The sequence below is a fragment of the Triplophysa dalaica genome, chromosome 5 (assembly GCF_015846415.1).
Source record: "Triplophysa dalaica isolate WHDGS20190420 chromosome 5, ASM1584641v1, whole genome shotgun sequence".
NCBI classification, from domain to species: domain Eukaryota; kingdom Metazoa; phylum Chordata; class Actinopteri; order Cypriniformes; family Nemacheilidae; genus Triplophysa; species Triplophysa dalaica.
In genome coordinates, this window is record NC_079546.1 from 1,649,548 (window position 1) to 1,671,684 (window position 22,137).

The 22,137-nt window shown below is 40.5% G+C and overlaps 2 protein-coding genes across 3 annotated transcripts in view; one reads left to right on the top strand and one right to left on the bottom strand.

Moving 5' to 3' along the window:
* foxp2 (forkhead box P2) overlaps positions 1-13,655 on the bottom strand; it is a 90,195-nt gene extending 76,540 nt beyond the window's left edge. For both annotated transcript variants that reach the window (XM_056748613.1, XM_056748609.1), the window contains exons 1-3: positions 13,186-13,655; positions 5,474-5,540; positions 5,007-5,071 (exon numbers count right to left, since the gene is read on the bottom strand). The gene's annotated coding sequence lies outside the window, so the exon portion shown is untranslated. The remainder of the gene's footprint in view (positions 1-5,006; positions 5,072-5,473; positions 5,541-13,185) is intronic.
* A 2,808-nt stretch (positions 13,656-16,463) lies between these two features.
* On the top strand, positions 16,464-21,099 carry ppp1r3aa (protein phosphatase 1, regulatory subunit 3Aa). Its single transcript, XM_056747631.1, has 4 exons — positions 16,464-17,182; positions 17,897-17,949; positions 18,031-18,131; positions 19,222-21,099. Exons 1-4 carry the CDS (start codon positions 16,464-16,466, stop codon positions 20,482-20,484), a joined length of 2,136 nt encoding a protein of 711 aa, XP_056603609.1. The 3' UTR covers positions 20,485-21,099.
* The last annotated feature ends 1,038 nt before the right edge of the window (positions 21,100-22,137 follow it).

The following is a 22,137-nucleotide window of genomic DNA, read 5'->3' on the forward strand; positions in this document are numbered from 1 at the left end:
CCTTTCTTTGAAGTACTGGACAAGTCAAAGTTATGTTTTGCGGTAATTGACAGATGGTCACAAATGCTGTGAAGTGTCAAATGCAGAACATTTATTTTTTAAGTTTAATGTTAGTCTTATTGAATGTGTTCTTCATTCACTAACACTCTTTTGTTTTATATTTTTCTGCCTCTCCATTCGTTGTCATCTTCGGATGCATCTTTCCTTTTATTAGACCAATTTTTGCCACTTAATTCTCTCTCATTCATAGCTTTTCTCTCAGTCTCCCATCTGTTATTCGACCACCCTCCCTCTATTACAATATAAACACAAACGTTTATTCTAGATGCGATTAATTGCGAATAATCGTTTGACAGCCCTAAAAATTACAAAATTACTGTTGCAGTAAGGCGCTTACAATAGAGGTAAAAATGTAATTCAAGGGTTAAAAATAGAAAAATGGAAAACATAATTTTTCTTATGAAGCACTTGGATGGAAATGTGCTGTCAAGTGTCTAAACCATCAATTCTGTGTTTTGATCTGTATATCATGCAAATGGTTTTACAGAGTGTGCATGTGGCAACTTAGATCAAAAACATGTCGACCAAAGCATTGAAAAATAAATTGATGTGGACACAGAAAGATGCAAAGGTAATCTGATCTCCATGAGTTTTGTCTAACAAAACTTTCAAGTATACAGAAGCAGACAAGAGAGTGAGAGAGAGAAAGAGGCAGGACAAGAGAGGAGAAGAAAAGATTTAAAAGCCTTCACAGGTGAGCTGGGCTGAGGGACACCCTGTCTGTTTGGTCTCTCTGAGAATAAGGTCATGTTTATGCAGAATCTCATATGGGCTCCCTCTGGCTTCAACAGTCAACATCACTCTACAAGCCTCAGAATCAGGTGGTGTGACCACAGAATTGGCCCAGAGGCGGTGCTTTCATGAAAGCGGGTAACAAAAGTGAATCGTACACCATGGAGAGAAATCAGAGACCCCTTTCCAAATACTCCTTGGATTTGGCACAAACCAAGACGCTCGCTCACAACTCTTCATGAGGAAAACAACATGCGTGTCAACGTTTAAGCCACATGACCCGAATCGGGCCAGCTCTCGTCATGACAACAAACAGTTTCACATCTATCAAAGCAGGTAACCGTGACACGGTTTGATTGTACGGGCTTGCGGTTTCTGTTAAGGAAGCCAAATCTGAGGCTATGGTAGCTCTGTTTCCGCGAGATCACTTTCAAACCGCGATCAAATTATTGTGAAGAACAAAGGCGTTGCCTTGTATCTTTGTAGTGAAGCTTTCTCTGTGAATGAGGCCCGACAAAGCGTTCAAATGGGGAAAGTATTTCAAAACAAGTGATATCAAAAGCTAACATTTCTTCACTCCATCAATACAATTAGCTGTTTACATAAAATCTCAAACACTTGCATTAAAATCTGTGAGTTCTTGCAAGAAAAATTATATTACATAAAACACACATACAAAAAATAATTTAATCTAATTTACATTTAAATGAATCCTTTTTGTGGCCAATTATTCACATAATCTAGGAGTCTTACAACTCCACAGGAGGCCAAAATCCTTCAGACTCAGTTGGTTCAAAGCTTCTAAATAAATTGGCTCCGGGAAACCAATAGCAGCTAATCGACGGCTGTTCCTAAAACGCGTTTCGGTAATCCAAGTTTATTCTATCGTCGTTTAAAACCTAACTGGAGTTGATTTGACAATTGTCTGAACGTTTCGAACCTGACTTTGTTGTTTAATTGAGAAATCAAAGTCTCATTGTCAAATTCCCCAACATTGAGACACAACAAATCTCTCTCCTAATCCATCCACGTCCGTTCCACACCGTGATCCGTTTCATGACAGCCAAGCTCGCCACTGGGACAACGTACGCGGGCGGACGATACGATGTGAGACCAATGCATTGGACATGATCACCTGCAAGCAAAGCATCTAATTCCTCCCACCTGGAGCGACGGGGTCAGACGTGTGTGAGGCGACTCTGATGTCATGCCTGAAAGAGTCTCTTGTTTCACAATCATTCCAGTCCTTTGGAAAACATCCAGCTCAGGATTCTGCAATAAACTACAGAGACGAACGCTATGCAGTCCTGGTTCGCGACATAAACTTACAGGTATTGAAAGACTGGCGACACGGAGAAGTCTTAGCGAAGGACACTGACTCCGGTGATTAGCATAGCACTCGGCTGGATCAATAAGCTCATTGACTCGGTCTGTCTCCTGTATCAGGAATGATTGTGGCGAGTTACCTTTGTAACTCTATTCTCAGTGCGAAAGCACGTTTCTCTCGCTCTAGTTTTCAAATCAGCTTCTACCCGTTTCTGTTTTTGATGGCATGAGTAAATATGTCAGACATTATCTGAACATTACTAGTAAAAAAACGTGTGTTTTTTAGTATCATCTGAATGTAAAAACTAGGCATGAGAGTGAAGTAATAGGTTTGGAGGAGGGTAGAAGCATTACTTTAAAAACCTCTCATTAACAAGTTTATAGAAAGATGTGCGAACGGCCCAGACGAGGAGTCACTCAATCTCTAATTTGCTGGCGTGGCTTTACAAGCTCCTTCCCAAACGTAGCTTAAAAGGAATATGGAAACTTGGTCCGGATCCCAAAAAAACTCTTCTTTCTAACGCGGAGTCAAAACAATGGAGCGAGTACTTCGAGAGAAACGCCAGAACCGTGAAGTGAACCTTTGATGGCTTGGACGTTTCCTCATGAAAAACTTAAAATATTCACCATGGCTGAGAAATTGGGGGATTGACCAGCCATCTGATCCCAGGAGCGGCATGGGTTCTAGGGTTAATGGGGGATAAAGATTAGGAGGAATCGTGCTTTTCGTCTCTAGTCCCCAAGTACCTTCTTTCCAATCCCAAATCAGCCACACAATGAGACCTGCCGTTGGAGATGGCGCCCGGTTCCTTTGATATCCCCCCGTCCTCTGCGCACCGAGTGTCCGGAGCAAAGCTCCGTGGAGGTTGCTCTCCCCTCGAGGGAGTGGAAGGGCTCTCGCTGAGCCATTTTAGATGGAAATGACAGGCGCTCTGCTAGAACAAGAAATCAATTTTCAAAGGCGAGGACGAGCAGAACCCGTCCATCCGAAGAGCAACTCCATCCCTTGACTTTAAACTCGGGTGAGATATACTTAATTGCTGTAGATTTTATAACGTGTGCGCGCCGGCCATATAAAGTTGGGGGGCAATTATGCTGAGTTTTTTTTACGCTCTGATCAGAAGACTTCTGTTCCAGAACAGATATGCTTTAAGAGTTCATCTTTGAAGATTTAAGTGGATACTCTTCAAATTAAAAACTAATATTCAAATCTCTTTAAGGTGGAGGGAGGCGCTGGGCTTTCGCCTAGTCTTGAGAGGCAGTGACTTCTGGGGTTTTCAGCTTCTGGCTGAAGTCCAGCCACCCAAACTCTCGGCAAATGCAAACTTTAATCAGCACTCCACCTCAAAGGCAAGAGTAATGGGTTGGAATGCCTTTACTGATGGATGCTTCTTCACCGAAAAAGTCGCTGGAGTTTATGCACACTGCTGCTATGGCTTAAACTACTGTATGAGAAACTTTCTTAAGGTTTAAAAAAAATGTAAGCATGAACTTTGAATTTTAAAATGCTTGCCCAAAGCTGAGCTTCAGAATTAATGAGCGCTTTTCCAACATCGCGCCGAACTGTTCTAAGCACAGTCTGGAACAGTTGTGTTTCCACATGTGCCTGGTTCGACACGACACGATTACAAACTCAGTTCGGAATTTTCGCCACGGTTGTCTAACCGTTCTGAATCGTGCAAATGCATGCGCTCAGAGGTGTTGTAGATTCAGTCTCTTGTGTTACCAAGGCCGCACATTACGCGTTTGTGTATAAATAAATAAAAATTCCTTTATCAGCCCTTTGGTGGGAAATAAACCATTAACGCACCGGCTGGCATGGATCGGCATGTAGTGGAAAGAGTAAGCAATGAGAACCTATCGGCACGGTAGTGGAAAAGCGCTCAATGATCACGCATATCTTAAATCTACCCAAAATGTTGGTCAATGTTTAAAGGCTCGTTAACAACAAAAATTTAAACTACTAATATCTTACCATCACCAGTCAATGACATGCTTAATCTAACACTGGGTCTACATCTGACGGGACCGGAAAGAAGCGACACTACAAGGGCTTGATTACAATGGGTTTGTCATGTGCCTAAAATGAAAAAATATAAGTGGTTTTAATGCATTCTGTTGTCTTTTTGTCATTTTTGAATGACTGCATGTTTAATCTCTAGCAGGAGAAAAAACATTTAAAAAATAACTTCAAAACCATTTTATTACTCTGCTGTTAAAATTTTGATGTGGGCTGTGCTAATCTCTTGAACATAAAACAAGCTTTAAAGCTTTATAGATTTCATCCTTGGTGTGAACTGGCCTTAAGACTTCTTCTACAAAAACTGAACGCTACGGTATAATTTGGACTCTCAGCAAATCTCTGGACCGTCAAATATAACCAAACTTCAGCATTTGCATAAAGCGCCTTGCCTAGCCACGTTTTCCTTCAGCCTGCGGTTTCTCTCGTTCACCCTTCGCAACTGCATCCACCCGTCTGGCAATGTCATATATCGCTAATGACGATATCCACCGCCTCCATCACATAATCAGCAGTTACAGACCGCGGGATTCCTTATGCACGTTTTAGACTTACTTGGTGACAGACTATCATCAGAGCTGAATTCGAGCGGAGCGTCCGTGGCGTTGAAACAAAACTCAAAGCGTTTACTTGCTTTGCTATATGCAACAATACAATTAACGTAAAACTTCAAAACCTCTCTCGCTGAGTTCTGTGATGTGCCGCAGATCTTTAAGAGGTTCCTGGACACTCGCTTATTAGCGTTACTCTCAGGATGTGGTTGATGGAATATGTAATGAAAGTGATTTTTTGTGAGAACATATCAATTATGGTTGAGACAGATGTATCAAACATGCAAATTAGCACTTTGTGGATTGCTTTTACTCACCGATTTCTCCTTGGTTTCAGAGTATCCCTGCTGCGCTTTGAGCAATGGCCATACCAGATCTCATCCTATCCAACACATAACAGGACACACGTGTAAACATATGTAGATTTTGTTCTTTTAGCCGTGCAATTGTTTGCTTTTGTATTGTATGTAGTGGCTAAACAGTCGATTTCTAGACAGCGATATTTGGAGAGATTCTAAGTGATGGATGAGGTTTACCACTTGTGTCATGTGAAAGCTTTTCATCTCCCTGCTGAAGTAATTACGACAAAGTCTGTCACACGTCAACAATAAAACGGGTCAGTCAAATAACTGGATGTGAGCTTGTTTCACGACAGCTAGTCGCGGCATGCGTGTGTGTATATGTGAGATGGTTCTCTTTTCTGCTTCTTTTTCAAAGGGGGCATCTGCCAAAAAGATGAAAGTGTTGACAGAAGTACAAGTGAAGCTGTGTTTTGCGATCTTACCCTGAGGGGAAACTTTCAGTTGATGTCCGTGTTTGTTTAGTAGAGACGGGTCCAAGTATGAGGGAATCTGTCAGAGAGAAACGTAACATGCCATATTCAGAGAGCCGTTTCAAACACGAATTTATTTTTATTAGTGCTCAGTCTATGACAAGAACGTGAAATTATTGAACTGAACAAAAAGTGCTTTGGTTCATCCGTACATCAGATTGACACACGTACCGTATAACGCTCAAATGTGTAAAAGACAAAGAAAGAAATGAGGGACGCTGTTCGAAAGCCCTCGAAAAAGCTTGCCATGCCTGCCAGGTTAAAACTAGCCGAGCATAAATCAAGCTTTCCATCGAGGTTCCTGCCATTTCTTGCTGACACTAGCAGATAAGTTGGACTAAATGAGCGTGTGCACGCTTCACCTTGCTTCCCCCAAATAAACTGCAAGTTGTAACATATTTCCTTTTTCAGGCGTACGGTTGTGAAGCTACAGTGTGGCACAGACACGTGCAGACCGAGTGGCCTCAAAATTCACTCCCAGAAAGACCCCTGTAGGCAACTAACAGCTTCTGGATCCTGTGGAATGTACTTCGTGAAGTGCACAAAAAAAGAGGGGGGTTCGCTCGGAAGAGTTTTTCTGCAAACAAAATCTGCCGAGTGCCACCGCATCTCATGCCCGTGTTTGACGAACTTCTGCACAGAATAGCACAAAAAGTCTATTAGCTGGAGTATCAAGATACACATCTTCCTGCTCCGTTACACAAACATATACAGTCTGTTTAACATCGCAGTATGTTTAAGCTTACAAGCTCAGTCAACGTTCGAATGAGAGATTTATTCTCAAAATTACAGTTTTGATAATGTTCCATCTGTGGTTTTTGTACACACAAACCGTGCGGAGAAACGCAGTATAACAAGCTCTAAGATATGTTTTTTTTCCCTTATGTAGCATTCATTTTAAACCTTCTCTGAGTTTATTTGAATAGCCCAATAGCGTTGGACTGCGAAAACTTACAATTTAATTCGACTCGCAAGGCAATACCAATGTCATTACTCCGCGTGACCTCACCGTAGAGAGTTTACACAATGCCAGACCCATTTCAATTCGGCATACAAAGGGATCTCTAAATACTATCAAATTATACATACACACTGCGTTTCCCATTCACCGGCTCCCCTAATGCCACTGTCTGATATTTACATGAAGCCGCGCGTTTAAGTCGAGATAAACTATTTCGAATCAAGGGCACGGGTGCCTCTTCAGCCCCTCGTATGTAGATGAAAGACGACATTATGCTAACAAGTCAGATTACAGTACACAATAATTTTTTACCTTTCCAAGCAAATACCATCCCCGTGTTACGGGGGGCGTCGGGCGCAATATTTCTGACGGGGGCCACGCTGCCCTTATCTGCGCTGGTCGAGCGATTCAGGGTCCCCGAACAAAGATGAATCTTCAGACTCCTTCCATTCATCAGTGGACGTGTAATTACCCCGGGTTCACAGTCTAGACGTTACTGCTTTCAGGGTATTTAACGTCGCCTTTGCAACATGCATGCTGCCCGCGCCCGGCGTTAAATCTGTCGCAGATAAATTAGCGAAGAATGCAATGGAAAAAAAGCAGCCACAATGAAAAGAACTTTATCCTCCCCGCTGCTAAATGAGATTTCTTTGAAATGCAGATCAGTGGTGCTAGATTAGTGAATTTTAGCTGCTGTCAACATCATAACAAAATACAAATGCGATTGTTCGCCCAGGCCTTATCTCCTTGCTTGCATCTGCTTCGACGCTATTTACTCGGCTTGATTTACTATGCAGATCTAAATAAGACGCGCCGACGGCACAATGGCTTCTTAAGCTTCTACATCAAGGTATTTGAGAGCGCAGTCACATGAAAAGCTGGCCCATCAAAGGCTCGTCCCTAATGAACTTCCACATCTGAGGGGGTTGGCGAGGCGCTAAATCAGCGATGGTGAATGGAGGAAGGATACCTTCGCGCCCCGGGAAGATTAACACGGTGAAGCCACCGAAGGAGGCCGTTCGACCTGAGCACGGGTTACTGCCGGGGTAACTGCAGATTAATAACCGAATTAAAAGTGGCGGCGTGCGCCGGAGTAGGCCTCAAGGTAAGACGGATGCATGTAACTAATAAAACACGGGCTGCCGTGGCAACAGACGTGTACATGTTGACACGTCTCGGAGTTAAATGTTCGTGGGAGGAGAGCAGCCGTAGCCGCGTCCTTGCGAAGGTGCTACAATGATGACAGTAATCTTCAAAGCCGAGGCGTTATATTTGGGGAATAACCTCTAATTTCACGCCATATTTGTTGCATCCTGGGTATACAGATGGGATTACAACTCAAATCCCACAATTTACTCCAGCAACTAGAGAGTGGTGAGAGAGGGAAAATAGACAAGGGTATGAAGACAGCCCCGACGCTGTAGGGCTCCGGTTGGGGTTCGACTCTACATGCACCAGCGGTTTACAGCTGATGGGGGGGCATGAGCCTCGGAGGCGGTGCACACACAGCAACAGCACATGTGGCTTGAAGCAGAACTGTGACATCACGGCAGATGAAGAGGGAAGATGGGAATACAATCGTGGGAGGGGGACTAAGTCAAGATGCATGCACGGAGAGCACGTGGGGGCTGAAAACTATGTATGCAAAACTATTTTTGCATTTAGAAAGAGTTGACTAATCAAAAAAAAAAAAAATTCATTTTTTTGAATGGGCACCTATGCAAGTCATTCCTATCCAAAGCCTTGCTTGTGCAAAGAACTTACTCGTGACAATGTCTTTAATAGACATACCAAAAAAATGAAAACACCAAGAGGTCTTTAAAGAAGGAAAACCCCTTTAACTCCAAAGTGGAGGCATCTTTCACAAAACACCCTCGGCAGCATCCAACGGCCCGGCGGTCGTACGACACAAACCGCAGTTGTCTTTTCCACATCTTACCACCCCCCTCTCATCTCGCCTCTGCCAAGTGGGCACGATGCCAGTCGCGTTTGCAACCACGAGGGACCGTTGCCTTTTTCCTTGTTTAATGAAATGACAAAACAACAGATTTACATATGCAGAAACAGGTGTTGTAACAGGTTTGACTCCTCTTGACCTAAAACGTGTTGCGTGGGGGGAAAACGGCAAAAAAACGAGAAGGGAAAAAAGTTATTGGCAACAGCTGCCTGGAGGTTGTTTTAGGCTCTGATGGGCATTCGCATCCACACCATCTGCCCTGCTGGTTGCCAGAAGTGACAATCTAAATTAAAAAGCACTCATCGGATATCACGAAAATAAACTATTGCATTGTTGTAGCCATATGCTTGGAGTGGTCCTATGAAAGATTAAAGAGTATAATTAACCCGCCGCACCGCCCGCATCTAAAGAAGTCCCAGAACACCAAACAAAGCATCGGCTCCCGTGTAATCCACACATACACACACATTCCTTCAGGCCCCTAGACGCATACCTTCACTTTATAGAAAGACAATGTGAAGCTGTACGAAACGAGGGTTCAACAAAGATGGTTTCAATATGAAGAATTGCTATCAAGCCATTTACATTTTTTTTTACAGATTTTAATTGTTCTGAAGTTTAATCTATTTGATGAATAATAAAATATCGATAGCAAAAGTTGAATTATGCAATTTCACTAAAACAAAACATACTGTGGTTGTGCCATATTGTGCATATTATGTTATACTTTTACACATTTCCAAAAACATGGCATTATAACAGCACACGTTACAAAAATATACTATTAATGTCAAACAAAATCTGCCATTGCTACCAAACAACACCATACGAAGGTCAAGCACATTAACTCGCGCTCAGTACAACAATTCATAGAAAACAATTCAGGTCAGGAAGTCAAGCTAAAAATATTCGCTCTGCCCTTGTCAGAGACAAAAGGGGCATTCATTCGCCCTGTTTTTATTTACAGGGGGCAGGAGGAACAAACCTGAGCCCGCCGTGACCCTGCCACAGCGTTGCAACTTCTTCTACGGGGATACCAGGAGAAGGCGGTACCATATGCCCACGGCCTCGGGCCGGATGCTCTTTCTGCAGCCTAATACGCCTGTCAAGAGACGTTACTGTCACAATTCCTCTGTTTTTTACGTGTTTCAAATAAACAGGTTTTTTTCTTGCTAACAGAACTGTCCTCAGAGATTCGAGTTCGAAGCGGACAGCGTGCACGAATTCAACTATAATTCTAATCTTGTCATTTAGATTATTTTATAGTTATGATCATTGCAATGTCCCATTTCGCTTATAAGACACCTTCAGTCATTTGTACACGATTTAAATCAACAGATTTTGAAGACAAACTGTAAATGCAGTCTTTTATCAAACACATAAAAAAATGTAAGTGTTACATTTCGTTAGAAACAACTAAATCATGTGAGAATGTCAATCACACAGCGACGTAACTCCTCTCGTTCTCTGGCTCATTGTTTACAGTACAGACAGGCTGCGGGGAACTTTGGTCTGAGCAGCGTTGACCTTGCCGTTTACAACAAATGACACATTACTCCGGGCTTCTAGCTGGACAGCGTAAAGATACGTTTCAAGAATCTGTACATGGAGCCAACGAGCATTTATACAATACAACGAATGAAAAAACACCAATATTACATTACTGATGAACTCAAAATGAATAAATAATCCCAAGAGCATTAGTTTGTGACAGATTGATACATCGCACTTTAAGAAGATTACCAAAAAAATGAGTCATTCTTTAATGGAATCAATTTCAATATCTAACGACGACCATGACAACAATGTTTTAATAAATGTTCTAATAATAATTCTATTTTGTGTAACTCAAAATAAATGCAAAACATTATTAAATCGAATAATTATACTGAAAATGTATTTAAAATGGCGCTATTATAGCCGTCATTGTAGATATGGTAATCTGCATCAGCCATTAAAACTAATCTACATTGGTTGACCACCAAAATTGTGAGATAAGATGCTTTTGGGTCATTATCACACATCGCACATGTGATACAATTTCTGTGCCGTCACATTCTCAAGCTCAGTGTTGAGAATTCTGTTCGGTTTAAAGCAAATTGTTAGTTTCCAGAGAGACATCAAATCCAAAACATGAAGTAAAATAGAAAGCACGAATCCCTAGAAAAACATTTCAGATAATACATTAAAAACACAATGTGGTTTGAGTGCAACACATTTAAAATTCACATCCACAACATAACCCAAAAGAAAACATTTCAAGAACACATTTCTTCGCAAAAAATCAACAACCACTGTCAGTAAGTAAGTACAGCAGAACAACTGCAGTGCACTTAGTTACAGAAGCTCACTAAACATCATTAGTGTGATTTGGATAATTACGGTGCACAAGACCTCTTAAGCATGTAATACAGTCTTTTATCTAAAGAAGTCAATCTCTCTGAGGCTGACAGCCAGAAGCGTATGATCCCGGTAAACAAATACTTTCACGCGGCACCAAAGTGCCATTAAAGGCCAGAACTGTCAACACTAATTCCACTCCCGCGAGAGGAGGGGAAAAAAGGATAAAAAAAGAAAAAAAATGACTTGATCACCTCTGGTTGCCTTAATGTGCATGAAGGTTGTCATGGAAACGTTTCTGTGAAGTTAACGTGGATAAAAACGTAGGCTATTCGGCTTAATTGCCATTAGACTTTTATGACCTTGTTTAGAGATGTATAGACTAGAAAACACGACGGGTAATGCATCGCTTCACATTGTGGCATGAACGAGCATGCACCTTTTCTGCTTCTGTTCTTTTGCAATTCCCCAAACTCAAAAAAGAGGTCTGGAGGTGCAGGGGCTGGCGCACGGAACACAGTTCAGGGGGGCACATACGGAGGGGCGTGCTGACTGGCAGTTGCCATACCGACAACGTAAAAAGAGGAAGAATGAATTAAACAATGATTTTTAACAATGCAACGGAGAGAAGTGAAAAAACGGTCCCACCCACACATATCACAATGACGTACATTAAGAGACCAGAAATGACTGCCGGTGCGGCTTGCCTTCCAAACGCTGGAGACGAAATTGATGTGGATAAACGCATACTCTATAGCTAGTCAACTCGCCGTGGCAGCTTAATTTGGACGGATGATTTTTATTTTACTCAATGCACACACATTAATCCTTAAAGGACATGCTTTTTTCCTATTAAAGCACCGCGGTATGGAAACACACCAGCCAATGATTAATGCTGCAATCACGGCAATGCATGCAAAAACACCAGGATAATTCAAGTTTGGGCCCCCCTTCCTCGCCACAGGTCAGCTGTCATGCCCCCCTTACACACACACATACACATGTGTCATACGTGAAACATCACACTCCAAACTCTGCTCGTTGAAACAGTGCTAATTAAAATCACCTGGGAAGAACTGCGTGGGTCTAATGAAGGGCCGGGCTTCACATTACAAAGCACGTTTGGAGCTTTAGAGTCGTGTGTGTGTGTGTGTTTGGTTGATTTTTTACTACTGCTATTTGACCTCTTTGAAGCGACAGAGCATCTAGTGATGCACACCTGCACTTCACCTGCTGGAATGAAGCACACGTTCTTCTGCACCCAACACGGGTCGACAATACACCACCTAATCACAGCTGAAATAATACACTACTATACACATTAAAACAATTCAACTACCCTATTGATTTAGTCCAAAAATCCATTTAACCCACTGATCCAAGTGGAGGCATTAAGTGTGACTGTATCTTGCAGGTGTCCATTAAGACTCTTATACAAAAGCCTTTGGTATGATTTAACCACACAGACTTAGCGTGCAAGGTAAAAAAGTAAAAGTATTCACTGTGGAAACATAGGACACATCAATGGTAAGATTATGATCTCATTATTAATAATACTATTATTATTTATTACAAAATATGAATAAAAAAAGATTATGTCAATAAATGTATTAATGTTCAAACATATGTATTGCTGTTATAAATAATGATGTATACGTAATAATAGAAATAATTATGCATAAGAATAAAAAACGTGTATAAAACAGTAGTATAATATATATAAATGTAAATCCTATAATAACGTTTGGAATAATTGGTTTTACAATTTTTTCACAAAATATCCCACTGAAAAATATTACACTGGACTACCACCGTACTCAATACTAAAGAAAATTAGTAATTTACTGTTTTAGGAATAATTAAAAAAATATGTTGATCTATAATACGCTTTGAAATATATTAAGGACTTGCATGCGTTTAAGAAATAATACGATGCGACGTAAAACTGTTGTCAAGAGTTATTTTTTATACACACTTCAGTACTTGTTCATCCTCAAAACGATTATTTCACTGCACATTTCTTTCATAGCACTAACAATCCACCAAAAATCCCTAAAAAAATTTTTTTAAAGCACTTGCACCGTCAAAACTAATGCATGTTTTTGTTTTGCCACAAATGTCATTTCATAACTAACGCAAATAGGACAACAATATACAAAACGGAAACAAAATTAACTCAATGAACATCATCAACAGATTAAAAATGCAATAACAGGTGAAGCACAAAATGATGTTTAAAAAAATCACTGCACTGACAAAACTCCCAAACAACACAAATCCTGTCAAAACAAGAGATAAACACTTCACGAGCCCACACAAAACACCACAGCAGCACATCTTTAACTCACAACTCAAGTCAAAGACAAAATATGTGTGTATAAGACCCGTAAACATGTGGAAACTCACCAAAATAAACACGTTTATCTCCGGCGATACAAAGTAACAAGACGGGCGCGCACACGTGTTCGCTCGCGTACGAGTAAAACACGCGCTTAAAGCTCAATTTAACAACAAGTTTGAGAGTAAATAAACGCTGTGGATAGTCCTCTGCTCGCGCGTGTGCTGTCTTCGGGTCAGCGTGCTGCTGTTGTTATGGACGCAACAGTAAAGAAACGCGAGGGGGGACGCGCGCTCCTGTTTGAATGCGCTCGCGTGACGCGCGACGCGGGGCTGCTTGTTTTTTGTTCAAGATTCAACACATCGAGATGTTTCGGGAAGAGTTTTGGGGGGACTAGCTCATCACAATGCGGGGAAGGCACTCGGGCGGAGGTGGATGTTGTTGTTTGTCGAGGTGCTGCGACCCTCACGTGACGTCACGTCCACCTGCTAGTCGTCAGAAGTTTTAAGCGTCGAGTTTTAGACTCTCAAGTAGAGTAAACACGGAGAGGTTTAAAGTGTTTAAACACAAGTGCAAGGTGTCCATTTATTTTATTTACTCTTTAATTATCATTTCATTTGTATTTATTTATTGCTGAAAATAGTTCTGCGGTAGGCTTTATAAAAAATAAGGTAGCTTTTTAATCTTTTATTACAAATGAAATTTGCACATGGCCAACAGCTGCCCTACACACACACATACACACACACACACACCAAATACATTCAATGAACCTTCATTTGAGCAATTGTGTGTGATCATTCGAAATCTAAGAGATGCTAGCAAATGATGGCAGTGTTGTGAAGATTTTTATTTTTATTTCTTTCCTTTAATGTAATGAACATTTGAGAGTTTGAAGGACTGAACCTTTTTAAGGAACAATACATGTCGTTGTGTGTTATGCATTTTAGTTGTGTGCTTGTGTTCTGTAAGTGTTTATCATTGTCTGGGAAATTTCACACGATGAAGCATAAAATAAATAATGTTTGTGCATTTTGTCTGTTTGTGTTACTGAAAACTACAAAATGTCTGACCTAATATTGATAAAATACTCCCTATGTGAATGAATTCTGTTTATTGTGTGTACCTGATTTAACGTTCTGTCTATATTTGTGTTTGTGTTGCAAACATCGTTTTAAAAAGGGAGATGTTTTTTTTAAATAAGCTAAACAATTAAAATAATGATTATTTACATAACATCAGAAATGTTAATCAAATGAATATTTAAAGGAGGGCGATGTGGTGGATTTCGACTTGGTTTTGTGAGAATAATTTTAACACTTGCAAAATCTGATATTAAATATCTGTCAGATATCTGTAGAGGTGTTAATGATTTTTATTCATTGATAAGAAAGAATTATAAATGTCTCCCTCATCATGAATCCCAGAGTAGACTTTAAATCAAGAATGAATATTGCATTGCAAAATAAACAGACAAACAACACTTGTATTTTTAATGTATTTTATTCAATTGTATATATAATAAAATGTTAGATTTTTTAGGAAACGCAGGGAACTAACGTTTGGCTAAACATAAGGGTTTGCTGCCACCTAGAGGAATCTTTTTGACCCGCATGTCGTTCACCAAAACAGAGTGTTCACAAAACTGTGATGAGGTAGTGCACCCTAGTGGTGAACTAGAGTAATACACTAAGAACTGAATAAAGCAAACCTTTTAAAAAAACAGCAAACAAATGTAAAAATCTACATGTCATCAGAGCTGTGAACAGTTACTATATGTTCATTTTCACTTACTTAGGTGGTAAAGATTACAGCACAAACTTGCGAACTGCAACACATGCAGATCTACTGTGACAACAACCCCATGTAGTGTTACACAACAAGCCCTGCTATGACATGTTGGCACACTGCATGGGGTAAGTTGTCACAATGGGAACCTGCTGTGAATTGCAGGTTCATTGGGTAGATCCTCTCAGGATTTAGGAATGTTTGGGAATGTTGCTAGGAGTTATAATTCAGTTTCTGGCTCAGTTTAAGATGAATTATGTAGTTTTATGTCAAAATGTCTAAAGTATGTTTTATTTAAAGTTTCTTTTCACAAGGTTTCTCACCCAACAACCAATACAAATACAATGACATGCTAATGCTTCAATGGACAGAATTCACAATATAATCCTAATTTAGGACCTTTTTAAAATAAACCACATGATTAAATGTGTATTTGTGGAATCGGTACACACTGTAAAAAGTTGACTTCTCGCTACACAGCATTTTTGAGTTTACTCAACTTCAGGCCAAGTATTTCACTCAATTAACTGAGTAATGTCACATGACTGTCATTTGAAAAAAAATTTGAACCAACTTAAAATAAATACGCAACACTCAAATTTCTTTTTTACTATGGATTTTACTATGGATACTATCCATTTACCACAGATTTAGTTGACCAAACTCAAAAAAATGTGTTTGAAAAGACATTGTTGTAATTGTTCTATTATTATATAAAAAATCCATTTTTAGAAATATTATACACACTCTTTACTTAAGTAACAATTTCAACTGTTTGTGTTTCAAAACCTTTTGAGTTTTAAACATTTAAGTGGCGATCTTACTACGTGATTTACTTCAGACCTCAACACAGAGCACATGAGCCTCCATCATGGTAACAATCATCAAACTTCATTAAAGATCATACAGTTTAAAAATGAACTCTAAATACTAAAGGTAACTTTCAATGACCACAAAAACAAAAAACATAGCCCGCAAACACTTCAATAGCATTCGTTTTAATGATTTTAACCGGCGAATTAAAATTTCTGCAATGCATGCTGGGAACTTTCAAACACTATAATTGTTTTTTGAGAATACACAGTTTGGCAAGTTAGTCAAATTTTTTGACGCACTTTGGACAATCAAGTACATTCAACAAAAACAAAACATAATTTTGTTCAGCATACTCAAAATAATACATTCTTCTTATTCTACTAAAAAACTTTGTTCAAGTTACTTTATTATCTTTGTTGGGAGAACAATTTGAAGTTAAAAACGTTACAGGATAGTGACAACTTCTCCACGTGACGACACGTTTCATCTAGGCTACATAATGGATTAGTTTGTTCAATAACGCTTCAGGTTCAAAAGAGGTCACATCAGCGTTCCCCACGTCGACCACACAAGCCGGTTTGGAAGCTCTCGGCTCTATTTTTAAGCCTGGCAACGCCACAATGTTTAGCTGCAACCCGATGCTGTGTGTCTAGTCACACTGCGTTTGACTTGATCCACGCAGGCAGAAAGGCTCGAGCCCTCCGTGGTGTCCAACCTGGAGTCCTCCACCTGCAGAGACTGGATGAGACAAAAACAAGAAAAAGACACGATGGAAAGTATTGAGGATGAATTCGAGGAGGTGGAACCCGAGCCTCCTCCGGCAGCCGTACGGAGAAAGGTATCATTCGCCGATGCCTTCGGTCTGGACCTGGTCTCTGTGAAGGAGTTCGACCATCGGGATTCATCAGTGTCGGATGATTTGGTGGCATTAGTGAGAGCAGAACGCAAAGTAGGTGAAGAATTCTACCTGTCGTGTCTCTTCGCTCCTCCAGCTTCTGACCACGAGCTGAAGACGAGACTTCAGGAACAGACGTTGGAGCTGGAGAGCATCGAGCTGCTCCCCGGATCCACCACTATCCGGGGAATCATCCGTGTTCTCAACCTCTGCTTTCACAAGGCCGTCTATGTGCACACCAGTCTGGACGGTTGGCAGAGCCACTTCGACCTGCTGGCGGAGTACGTGCCCGGGTCCAGCGACGGAGAGACGGACCGATTCTCCTTCTGGCTCATGTTGACGCCTCCTCTGGAGGCCGAAGGGACACGGGTGGAGTTCTGCCTGCGGTACGAGAGCGCCGTGGGAACCTTCTGGGCCAACAACAGAGGGATGAACTATGTTCTCTTCTGCCACCAGAGACGGAGGACTGATGCCAAAGAGAAAGGGAAAGAGGAGGAGAGAGACAAAGACAAGTTGTCAGAGGAGAATAACCACAGAGGAATCAGGAGCTGCCTTAAGACAATCAGGTCGGAAATGTTGCCAAATGCAAATATTATACAGCATATACTTTTACGTACGTGTTAGAGGTATGACAAACCCTTACACTTACTAAACTGTGTCAGGTCATTTAATCTGACATCGGTTGTGCCACTGAAATGAAAGTTCAAATTTTGCAACATGGTGAAAAGAAACATGCTGAGCAACAGGATTTACAATATGTGTCAATGGTTAAAAAAAGAAAACATTCAAAGAGATAGAATGAGGTGGTGATATTCTGGTATCACATCTAGATTTTAGCAGAATATCATAGTGGGTGAGAGTTATGTGTTGGAGTTTTAAAACTCGAGCCAGAAAGTATTTCCTTACCAAGCAACCACAATATTTACGTTTATTCATTTAGCAGATGCTTTTATGCAAAGTGTCTTACAACTAGAGCATTAACATTTTGTCAATGAGCCAACCGTACGTGCAGTTTACCAACCTATGTTTACATGTAGAGTTGTATACTTTAGCAACGTTCCAGCAATTCCACAGCAACCACATGAGATCATCCCTTTGACGTTTGCATGGACCAAAGTTCTAGTTTACGTTTATTTCAAACTGTTCACTGAAATTGTATTTGCTGGCTGGGGAGCCAGAAAAATAGGCTACTGTTAAATTATTAAAAAATATATTTTTGTGCAATCATATGTGTGATTAAATTTAATTATAGTAAAGTAAATATCCTGCTTTATTTACAGTAAAAAGATCTGTATGGAGGAGTCGCCTACAGGGACGAATGGAGAGATCTCAGGTGGGTTTCGTCGGTGGACATCTGGGGTCGAGGTGATGTGATTCTGATGATGAGAAACTGAGTTTATGTTTCTTTTTCTAGATCAAATCACACAGTGGGTTGGGAGTAATAAGGAGGGCATGGGGGACAAAGATTCAGAATTGACATCACCCAAATCTCTTCTGGACTGTTGCAGACCTCTGGTATGATTAACAAGCTCTCTGTCATTCACACACACACACACACACACACACACGCTTACACACAAACACACACAGGCACACACAACAGATGACCTGTTTCAACCAAAAATGAAACTCTGCCATCATTTAATAACTTCTATGTTCACTGAAACCCCTTTTCTGTATATTGCAAGTAGGGGTGTCAAACGATTAATCGCGATTAATCGCATCCAGAATAAAAGTATGTGTTTGCATAATATGTGTCCGTGTATTGTGCATATCAATTTTGTACTTATAAATACAAAAAAGTACACATAAATGCATATATATTTAATACAATTTTGAGATGTATTATTTATATTTACCAATTACTTAAATCTCATATAAACGTTTATTTATTTTTATATTTTATATTTTTCTTAAATATATGCATGCATGTACATTTGTTTATAAACATGACATTAATATGCACAGTACACATACATACATTATGTAAACACAAACTTTTACTGTAGATGCAATTAATCGCGATTAATTAAATTTTGTGAAAATCTAAAAACTAAATTATTTTATAATATTCTCAGTATTATGGTAAAGTGAATAATGATAATAATGCTACCGGTCATTAAAATAACAATAATAATAACATAATAATAATAATAATTATTATTAATATTGTTATCCTTATTATAAATAAGTAGAATAGTTGTTATTATTGTTATTATTATTAATTGTCATGTCATAACGGGAATTAAATGATGACATAATATACATTTTTGGGTGATCTTTGACTTTAACAGCCCATAATTCCTCTAACAATAAACGATTACTTTAGATAAATGTTAAGAATCTGATGCGTCACTCTTAGAGGCACATGCTGACAATCGTGAACTTTTGTGCACCCTGTGAAGTTCAAACAGCTGTTAATGTCACAAGCCGTACAGTACATCCATGCCACACGTGCCTACAATCGGTCACATGTGTCGCTATTTATATACAGTGTATGAACTTTCTCATTGAGGCCGGTCATAAAATAAATATCAATGGGTTTAAGCTGTAATCTCGTGACCAGCTAAACTTCTTCTGTATGCCTCATCTCTTTGATTGACAGGAGGATCGCCGGAGGAAACGTCGAGCTGCCCTATTGGCTTGTGCGCAGCACTATTTCTCTCAGAAAGAGATGGAACCTCAGATTGTTGATATTGGTAAAAGTACAACAGATTGGTCAAGTGTACCGAATAAAGACAACCAACAAGGAGACAGTATGGACACGCCCCCTATAATAATGCATAATCAAATTCCTTTGCTTTCTCTGGACTGGGGTGGGAACACAACATCATCCACCCGTGCAAAACCAAACGATGTGTGCAATGGAATAAGCGTGGCGAATGATGCAGATGAAGATCAAACCAAATCTGCTTGTGAGGCCTGGGACGATTTTCTGAGCGCCACTGATACAACAACTGCTCGAGATGACATGCAGGACCAAGAGCGTATTTCTAACGTTGGCCAATCGGAATCAAACATCGGCGTAACACCATCGGATGGAGAAGAGCTTTCAAACGTGCACATGGGGGTTGAAAAAGAGACGTGTCAATCCGGTCGTAAAGGATCGGTTGATTCAAGCCCCACACTTCACTCTACAGAGACGCCGAAGTACTCCGGTTCTGCCCCCTCTACATGGCAAGATCCAGATAAACAGCTTTGGGAAGAGCCAAGGGTCAAGCTTACAACACGTTCAGATCATGGATGGGAGCCAGAGGAGTCGGAGTCTGGCAACAGCAAAGAGATTTCCTCAGGCCCGAGGGAGGAGGCGGAAAATGCACTCGAAACCACGACTCCGAATTCCAAAGGCGGAGATGGAATCTCACCTGACACCTCAAAGGTTAAAGAAAACACACACGGAGTGGTCGGCGACACCCTGACATTTACAGGGATCAGAGACGAGCCGCTTGCTGATAGACAGACGGAGGGGTCTTCAGAAAAGGAGGATCTAAATAAAGCCAGCGGGCTCGAGAAGAAAGACAGCGGGGAGACGAGAACGATTCGAAAAGTACAAGACGAACCAGTAGATCAGAGTATGAGATCGTGGCTCGAGACCTTGTTATTTCATGAGAGTGATTCATGCACATCGAACACAAAACACAGTTCAGAACAGAAAGACGAAGAGAGACGTTTCGAGCCCGTTCGTGAAAATCAGGGCTTGGAAGCTGAAGACGATCTCCACACATTACCCATAATTCATCTGTCTTTGATGGGCGGCGACAGCAGGATGTTGTCATGGTGGGGGGACGTCTGGTCTTTGGGTCATGTGACAAGAGCTCTTGTGTATTCTGTTGTTCTGTTGATGGTCTTTGTAACCGCTTATCTGTGAGATCTTCCGACCTGTTTGGCCGTCTATCTGTTAATGTTGTGCTTGTGGTACAGTCAGGGTGTGAAGCAACGTCTGGATGGGGTTATCCATGTGGACTGATGCGGATGCGACAGTCTAGTCAAATGATGTCATGTGAAGGGATCAGATTTTAAAAGCACTCTGTCGCTTTTCAAGTGTGCGCAAATAAAACTTGCTTAAAGTACATTCAAAGTTGAATCATAGGTCATAGAAGTACTAAATGTTTTGTCGTGTTTTCAGCCTCATGTAATCGCTGGTTTTAAATGAGACATTTTAATTTTGTGCTATTAAAGAAATGACAAAAAGGAAAATACTTGTGGAAAACAGCTGTTGGTTTGACATAAATGATATAAAGGGATAATTCACCCCAACATAAAAAAAACATTATTCCCTCACACTCACGGCAAACGTTTAGACTCGCTTTCATCTACAGAACACAGAAGAAGATATTTTGAAGAACGTTGGTAACCGAACAACATCGTTCCCCACTGACTTCCATTGTATGGACACAAAACCACCATTTCTCACAATATCTTCTTTTGTGTCATATACAGGTTGTGAATGACATGAGAGTGAAAGATTTTTTATTCGTAGCTATCCCACCTTGTCTGTGTGTGCGGTGACAGGGATGTACGGGATGTGGTACAGTATGTAGAGGACACAGAGAACATGTCACGTCTCTTTGGGGACGTCTGTGATGGACGTGACATTTCCTGCAAATCCCGTCACATGCACGTCCCTGGATAGAGAGCTGAAACTGATCTGATTTGTGAAGGCAACTCTGATTCAGTATATAAAACAAACACAGGACACAGATGACACAGTCTATCTCCAGACTTTGAAAGCACGTACCTGTTCATTCAGGTGTGAATAAGTCTGAGAGCGTTGTGCACTTTTCTTTTTTTAGGATTGGACCAATGTCGGATCAGTGTGTACGTGCATTATTGTGTGTCTGTTTGAAACAGAGCCGTTCTGCCTGTGTCACCCCAGTCATATGATCCGCTCTCCCGTGACTGTGACCTTTTAGCGTCTGGCAGCTCACCTCGCTGAAAGAGTCTTCTTAAACTCCTGCCATGAGCAAAGCAGACACATTTATACATCCGATATCTTTAAAGTTACAAGACACTTTTGATTGGTTAATTCACTATCCAGACATAATAATCACCTGTGAGCTTTAAGTTCATCTTTGTAAAGGTTTCCCATAATAAAAAGAGTTCAATACAGTAACTGTTCAATATAAAAAAAGAATCCCTTAAAGGTGATACAGGATTCAGTGATGTCTCTGTAGGAGTTTATTTAGTTTATTAAAAACGTCTGATTGTATGTTATCCCTTTATAGGGGACACATGATATTCTCATCCCTGTTTAGAGATGAAAGACATTGGCCTCAGTATAATATGTCTAGTGTCATGGAAAGTGTCAGAGGCGAGAACACGTCTCATTCATACACACTGTTGGTATGCTGTTTGCATGTCACTACGGAATAGTGAGGAACGTTTCAATACAGATGGAGCGGGTTTGAGACGTGCTGGGGGGAGTCGACCTAAAAACTTACAATAATACACATCTGATGTAAGTCAAAAGTCAAAGATAATTTAATATGCATGCAAAAGATAAGTAAAAGATAGGCATACA

Coding starts and splice junctions, on each gene's coding strand:
- ppp1r3aa (XM_056747631.1), top strand. CDS start 16,464: ATGAGACAAAAACAAGAAAAAGACACGATGGAAAGTATTGAGGATGAA. Junction 17,950..18,030: donor GACGAATGGAGAGATCTCAG/GTGGGTTTCGTC, acceptor TTCTTTTTCTAG/ATCAAATCACACAGTGGGTT. Junction 18,132..19,221: donor TGGACTGTTGCAGACCTCTG/GTATGATTAACA, acceptor TTTGATTGACAG/GAGGATCGCCGGAGGAAACG.